Here is a 7,423-nt window from a genome sequence, read left to right on the forward strand (position 1 = left end):
AGGAGGAGGAGGAGGAGGAGGAGGAGGAGAAGGAGAAGAAGAAGAAGAAGAAGAAGAAGAAGAAGAAGAAGAAGAAGAAGAAGGTAAAGATAAAAAATTATGAACAACAAAGTGACAACAAATACATATCTATCAACATTTTTTTAATCTAAAAATCAAATGACTAAAAAATCTGATGAACAGAATAAACCGGTGAATGTAATAGAATCAGGGGTATGGAAATGGAGCAGACTGACATTTCTCGGATGGAAGGAGGTGTGGGGGCATGCGGTTAGAGATTGGACAGAGATTTTATATGCATGTATGCAGTACTTATGGACACGGAGAGTGGGGTGGCGAGGGCCTGGGGTGGGGTGGGAACCGAAAAAAGAGGAAAAATTTTTTTATTTCATTTATTTTTCTTTAACCTTTTATTTTTTTGGATTAGTGTTCTTCATTCTATTTTTTATTTTTAATCATTATTTTACTTTATCTCATTTTTTCCTTTTTGCCAACCTTTTCTTCCTCACTTCTCCCTTTCTCATCCTGTTTCTCTTCTCCTGTTCCTGCTTTAGTATTTCTCTTTCTTTTTACCCCTTGTTAAAAATTGATCTTATCTACTTTATTTACATGTTATTATTATAGTAATCTCTGTTGGCTTACTCATATATCTAATTTCTGCTCCCCTGATGCAAGTCCATGCACCCTTCTCTTTTCTCTTTCTTTGCTAGCCAATTTTTTAATGCTTTTGTTTTTCCCCTCTTCTTCTCCTAATTGCTTAATTTGTTTCACTCAGCAAACTCAAGTCTACTTGCTCTCTACTCTATTCTCCTCTCCCAAAAATAGATGAATAGATAGATAGATAGATAGATAGATAGATAGATAGATAGATAGGGAAATTTTTTTGTCTTTTTATTTTTACTTTTTTTATTGTTTTTTAGTTATCTTCTTATCAACTCATCCTCTTTCTATCACCTCTATAGTGAACTGTGGCCATTCCCCCATTCTTTCAATTCCTTTGCCTTACTTTCTGGAAATAAGCTCTGTCTCTTCAGATTCAGTTCCCATCTTTTTTTCTGGGTGTTTGTTGTTTGCATTTTTTTTGTTTATTTGTTTGTTTTCTGGAGCTTTCTCCCCATATATGTATATTTTTTCCCTTCTTTTTTCTTTTCTCTCTTACCTTTTTTTCCTTTTCTCAATATCATTTTTGCGCTCTGTTCTCTCCCCTAATTCTCTTTTCTTTGGTGTTCACTTTTATTGGGGTTATCGGCGTCATGAATACACTCACGTTTTGTTCCCTCTGTGTCGTGTCAAGTTGTATTTTGTGCCTTTTGGTCAACATAGTAGAGAGTGAGCCACATAACCAGACATCCCTTTGAGAGGAGCAAAAGTAGGGAGACAAAGAAATAGCCCCCATACAAAAGTAAGGAAAGAATCACCAAAAAAGGAAGTAAATGAAATGGAGGCAAGCAATTTGTCAGAGAAAAAATTCAGAGCAAAGGTCATAAGGACGCTGAAAAGGATGGAACACAAATTCAGCAACGTGTAAGAATCAAGAGAAGCCCTAACTGGTTTGGCTCAGTGGATGGAGCATTGGTCTGTGGACTGATGGGTCCCAGGTTCGATTCCGGTCAAGGGCATGTACCTTGGTTGTGGGCACATCTCCAGTGGGGGGTGTGCAGGAGGCAGCTGATTGATGTTTCTCTCTCATCAATGTTTCTAACTCTCTATCCCTCTCCCTTCCTCTCTGTAAAAAAAATCAATATATTTTTTTTAAAAAGAATCAAGAGGAAATAGTTACTTCATAGTATAAAAATATTAGCAATTACGTTAAATACTAGAGGCCCGGCGCACGAAATTCGTGCGTGGGTACGGTCCCTAGGCCTGGCCTGCAATCAGGGCCATCTTCCCCAGCCCTGCCCCCCGCCACCACCCACACCCAGTTCCCCATTCGCCATTAGGTGATGGGTGCCTGACGGCCGGGGGAAGGGACCAAGAGGTAGGCCGATCATGTCTGCTCGCCGGCCCCACCCCTGCCGCAGGTCACCCTCTGTGTGTGGGGCGACTGGCAGGAAAGGGGCCTTGGCCTGACGTCGCCTGCGTCCCCTGCCACCCATCCCCGGTTCCCCATTCACCATCAGGCAATCAGAGCCTTCCAGCCAGGGAAAGGGACCAAGAGGTGGTCAGTGCACCTAATAGTGACTGGTCCAGCGGTCGTTCTGGTCATTCCACCATTAGGGTCAATTTGCATAGTACCCTTTTATTATATAGGATTGGCAGAATTACATCTAAATAACAAATAATCTAAATTATAGAATTACTGCTCTTTCAGTGAAAGATATAATCCTGGAAAACTCTTTGAAAATAAATTCCTGAAAGGCAATCAGATTTTCCAATAATTTAAATTATAATTTCAAAGAGTAACAGAAATGCCCCAAGTAAACTAAACAATTTATTGATAAATTAACTTTCAAACTCTTAGCAGACTATAGGAAAACACATGTTGCAAAGGAAGTACAGCCTGGTGAAATAAAAAGTTGAGGCATAGGAAAATATCCAATATACATAGTAACCTACAACCGGATGCAAACCCTCCTAAGGCTATAGGTTAACAAATGAAGATATCCTGTTCCTCTAAATAAAATATATATCATATTCCTATCAGATTATAAAATGCACTTCGTTACAGTATAGGTCAGCGGTTCTCAACCTGTGGGTCGCGACCCCTTTGGGGGTCGAACGACCCTTTCACAGGGGTCGCCTAAGACCATTGGAAAACACATATATAATTACATATTGTTTTTGTGATTAATCACTATGCTTTAATTATGTTCAATTTCTAACAATGAAAATACATCCTGCATATCAGATATTTACATTACAATTCATAACAGTAGCAAAATTACAGTTATGAAGTAGCAACGAAAATTATTTTATGGTTGGGGGTCACCACAACATGAGGAACTGTATTAAAGGGTCGCGACATTAGGAAGGTTGAGAACCACTGGTATAGGTCCTTACCAATTTAGGCTTCCCAGACTCAATTTTTGTAAACCTGCACATTTACTTAACATATATATGAGATTATTGAAGCCTGATACGTATTTATGGGAATTTTAGAGTGGTTTTTTCACAAGTGGGAAATTAGTACACATTTATATAATAAAACTCCATTTAAACACAGTTACAGGTAAAATCAACCTTCCAATACCTAACAATTCCATAAAATAAAAACTAGCTATGGAAAAACCCAATTATAGTACTTTTGTCAACAATCATATTTTAAGAAGCTCTAATTCATATAGAAAAAAGAAATAATAAGAGAAATCTGCAAATATACAATGAAATTGTATACAGACCTTTTTTCAGGTGGGGTTTTTGAGATTCAGCAGATGCAGGAAATTGAGTTCTCTAAAATGAAAGAAGTCTATGTTAAAGCACTAGCCTAAATCTTGCAAACTTAAAGAAGCATTCAAATAACAATCAGTAGCTTTCCAATTAATCCATTAACTGCATACAGGTACAAAGGATTGTTCTGAATATAGTTTAAAAAACAAAGATCAAGCAAACTATTAGTAATGTAAAATGCATATTGATAATATAAAAATACTTGTGTATTTATCATGTATAATTATATACAGGATAAAATGTGCACAAATAAATGTACTAAGTTCTTAGACACTACATATTAGTATTATACGTAATGCTATACTTCTCAGCAACCAAACCAAAAAAGTGATAACTTAAATAAAAGAGAGCTTATGAGTTAGAGCAGCAGCATTTGGAGCAGATATGAATATACCTTCTCAGAAGCTTCATAGGAGGGAAAGCAGTGACAAGGAAATTCTCATTTTTGCACAAAACTGGATGAATGGCTTCTACAGGGAGCCAGACTTCTGATATCCTATATAATAAAGAGCTAATATGCAAATGGTTGTCACGCCCTCACTCCATCACGCCATAAGGGCTCAGACACTCAACACTGGGGAGAGAGGAATGGGGACCAGCCAGGTACAAATGAGCTCCTGAGAGAGGAATGGGGACAAGCCAGGCACAAATGAACTCACGAGAGAGGAATGGGGACCAGCCAGGCACAAATGAGCTCACAAAAGAAGAATGGGGACCAGCCAGTCTGCGGCCCGGGAGAGGGACAGAGAGGAATGGGGACCAGCCAGGCACAAATGAGCTCACAAAAGAAGAATGGGGACCAGCCAGTCTGCGGCCCGGGAGAGGGACAAGCCACCCGCCCCGCGGTCCCAGGCACCAGTGGCTACGCCTGCGCTTGCAGCCTGAGAGAGGGACAAGCCACCCACCACATGGTCCCAGGTGCCAGCAGCTGTGCCTACACCTGCAGCCCGGGAGAGGGACAATCCGCATGCCCCACAATCCCCACGGTCCCAGGTGCCAGTGCTGCACCTGCACCTGCAGCCTGGGAGAGGGATAAGCCATCTGCCCCGTGGTCCCGGGCGCCAGCGCCTGCAGCTTCGGCCCAGGAGAGGGACAAGCCACCCGCCCTGTGGTCCCGGGCACCAGCGCCTGCAGCTGCGGCCCGGAAGAGGGACAAGCCGCCCGCCCCGCGGTCCCGGGCGTCTGCGGCTGCGGTCCGGGTGAAGCCCTGGGGAAGCCGGTATGGGAGGGGAGAGGTGCATTCCAACTTAATCCTTCATGCTAGCTATTTCTTGGCCTGTTCCAGTTCAAGAATAACAAACTGACAACAGAACCCAGATGCAACTCCCCACCTCACTCCTAGGCTAGACATGCCTGTGTCCACACAGCAGAGCAGTGTGATATCCACTGACCGACAGCATGAAAAACTTGGGGTCTAGATGCCATGGAATTGCCATAGCCCTTGTTGCAGTCTTGTACTCTACACTTGGTTTTTCAATGAAGCTAAATGGCTTTTTTAAATAAAGACTTGAAACTCTAGTTTTCTACATCTTTTAGAGTGTACAGTACTTTACATAACTAAGTTCTATTAAAAGCTTTTGCCTATAAAATTTTTAAAAATTTTAAAAGGAAGCTTATGAGGTCATCTACACAGAAATTGTCTAGCACTCAATACTAGGAGGGAGTTCTTTTTAAGTAACACATCGTATTAAATAATATAATAGATAATATCTTACATTATAACTGCAAAAAACCTTCAAATGGATTTTCCTACCTCCTATGTTTTATATGATATGATATATGATATGAGCAAAAATAATGGCTGAAAATTTCCATAGGTAATGAGACACGAATCTTCAGATTCTGGATCCTCAATCAATCCTGACCAGGTTAAATAAAAATAAAGCGACATTTAGATATATCACAGGGACCTGCACCAAAGACAATAAGAAGTTCTTAAAAGCAACCAAGAAGCACTGGCAGGTGTGGCTCAGCTGATTTGGCATCATCCCATGCACTGAAAGGTTGCAGGTTGGATTCCTAATCACAGCACATGCCCAAGTTTCAGGCTCAATCCCTGGTAGCGGGCGTGCAGGAGATAGTCAATCAATGTTCTGCTCTCATATCAATGTTTCTCTTTCTCCCTCTCCTTCCCCTCTCTCTAAAAGTCAATAAAAATATTAAAAAATAGCCCTAACCAATTTGGCTCAGTGGATGGAGCGTCGGCCTGCGGACTGAAGGGTCCCAGGTTCGATTCCAGTCAAGGGCATGTACCTTGGTTGCGGGCACATACCCAGTCGGGGATGTTCAGGAAGCAGCTGATCAATGTTTCTCTCTCATTGATGTTTCTAGCTCTCTATCCCTCTCCCTTCCTCTCTGTAAAAAATCAATAAAATATATATTTTTAAATATATTAAAAAATAAATAAAATACAACGAAAGAAAAACTTATCACCACATTACCTAAAAAGAAAGGATAATTAGATTGACAGCTAACTTCTCAATAATTAAAAATGGAAGACAGTATCACATTAAGACATTATAAGAATAACTACCAAGTATCCAGTACTAAGTAAAATAAATGCTAATCTAGATACAAAGTCAGCAAAAACTATGGCCTAAGGTCAAATCCAGCCTATTTTCAGAGAGTGGAAGAGAAAGGGAAAGACAGAGAGAAATATCGATGTGAGAGAAACACATCAATTGATTGCCTCTTGCACAAGCCTCAACCAGGGCCCGGGCCAGGGAGGAGCCTGCAACCGAGGTATGTACCCTTGACAGGAATTGAACCTGGGACCCTTCAGTCCGTAGGCCAATGCTCTATCCATTGAGCCAAACTGGCTAGGGCTCCAGCCTGTTTTTATAAAGCCCACAAACTAGCTGAGTGGTTTTTGCACTTTCTAAGGGTTAAAAAAATTAATATTTTATAACACATGAAAATTAGATAAAATTCAAACTTTGGTGTCTATCAACAAAATCTTCTGTCACATTCCTTCGTTAAGCTTATTCCTAAGTATCTTATTATTTTGTTGTTGCAACTGTAAGTGGGATTGTTTGTTTAGTTTCTCTCTCTGAGAATTCATTATTGATGTATTAAAAAAAGCCATTAGGTTGAAACGGCCCCAGTGAGGTCGGGGCGGCCCCGGTGAGGTTGAAGCGGCCCCGGTGAGGTCAAGATGGCCCCGGTGAGGTTGAATCGGCCCCGGTGAGGTCGGGACGGCCCCGGTGAGGCTGAAACGGCCCCGGTGAGGTCGGGACGGCCCCGGTGAGGCTGAAACGGCCCCGGTGAGGTCGGGACGGCCCCGGTGAGGCTGAAACGGCCCCGGTGAGGTCGGGACGGCCCCGGTGAGGCTGAAACGGCCCCGGTGAGGTCGGGACGGCCCCGGTGAGGCTGAAACGGCCCCGGTGAGGTCGGGACGGCCCCGGTGAGGCTGAAACGGCCCCGGTGAGGTCGGGACGGCCCCGGTGAGGCTGAAACGGCCCCGGTGAGGTCGGGACGGCCCCGGTGAGGCTGAAACGGCCCCGGTGAGGTCGGGACGGCCCCGGTGAGGCTGAAACGGCCCCGGTGAGGTCGGGACGGCCCCGGTGAGGCTGAAACGGCCCAAAAGACAAAACGGACATCATCCAGAACCACAGGAAGGCTGGCTGAGTGGAAATTCTACAACTAGAAGGAAAGAGAAAAGTACACTGAGACTCAGAGGAGGAGCGGAAGTAAAGTGCAGAGGTACAGAGGCGCAGGTGGAAAGGGCTGGCAACTGAGGATGCGGTTGTTTCTTTCCATCTGGAGGGAGTCTCAAGCTCCCAACGGCTCTGAACTACAGTTCCAGGAGAGTCTCTGGGGACCCAGACTCATACAAGGAGAAACTGGACTGTCTGGCATCAGGCGGAACTTGAGAGTGGCTTTCTCAGGTGCTTGCGGCAAGTACCGGGACACTGAGACCCGGGGCCTCTTAGGGCAGGGCTGAGGATCAGCCATAGCTGTCTGCTCCTCCCTGTTGATTCCCTGAGACTCCGCCCCACCCAAGCTGTGCCCAGAGGCTTTTGCATATGAATGACCT

General features: G+C 43.6%; 1 protein-coding gene across 3 annotated transcripts in view; it reads right to left on the bottom strand.

Annotated features, from left to right (window-relative positions):
* The window catches only part of BBS4 (Bardet-Biedl syndrome 4), a 164,628-nt gene that overhangs the window by 120,490 nt on the left and 36,715 nt on the right, over positions 1-7,423 (bottom strand). For all 3 annotated transcript variants that reach the window (XM_014530409.1, XM_014530412.1, XM_014530411.1), the window contains exon 2: positions 3,339-3,390. In XM_014530409.1, the coding sequence (XP_014385895.1) occupies positions 3,339-3,390 (52 nt within the window). The remainder of the gene's footprint in view (positions 1-3,338; positions 3,391-7,423) is intronic.

The sequence above is a fragment of the Myotis brandtii genome, unplaced genomic scaffold (assembly GCF_000412655.1).
Source record: "Myotis brandtii unplaced genomic scaffold, ASM41265v1 scaffold74, whole genome shotgun sequence".
Lineage (NCBI taxonomy): Eukaryota > Metazoa > Chordata > Mammalia > Chiroptera > Vespertilionidae > Myotis > Myotis brandtii.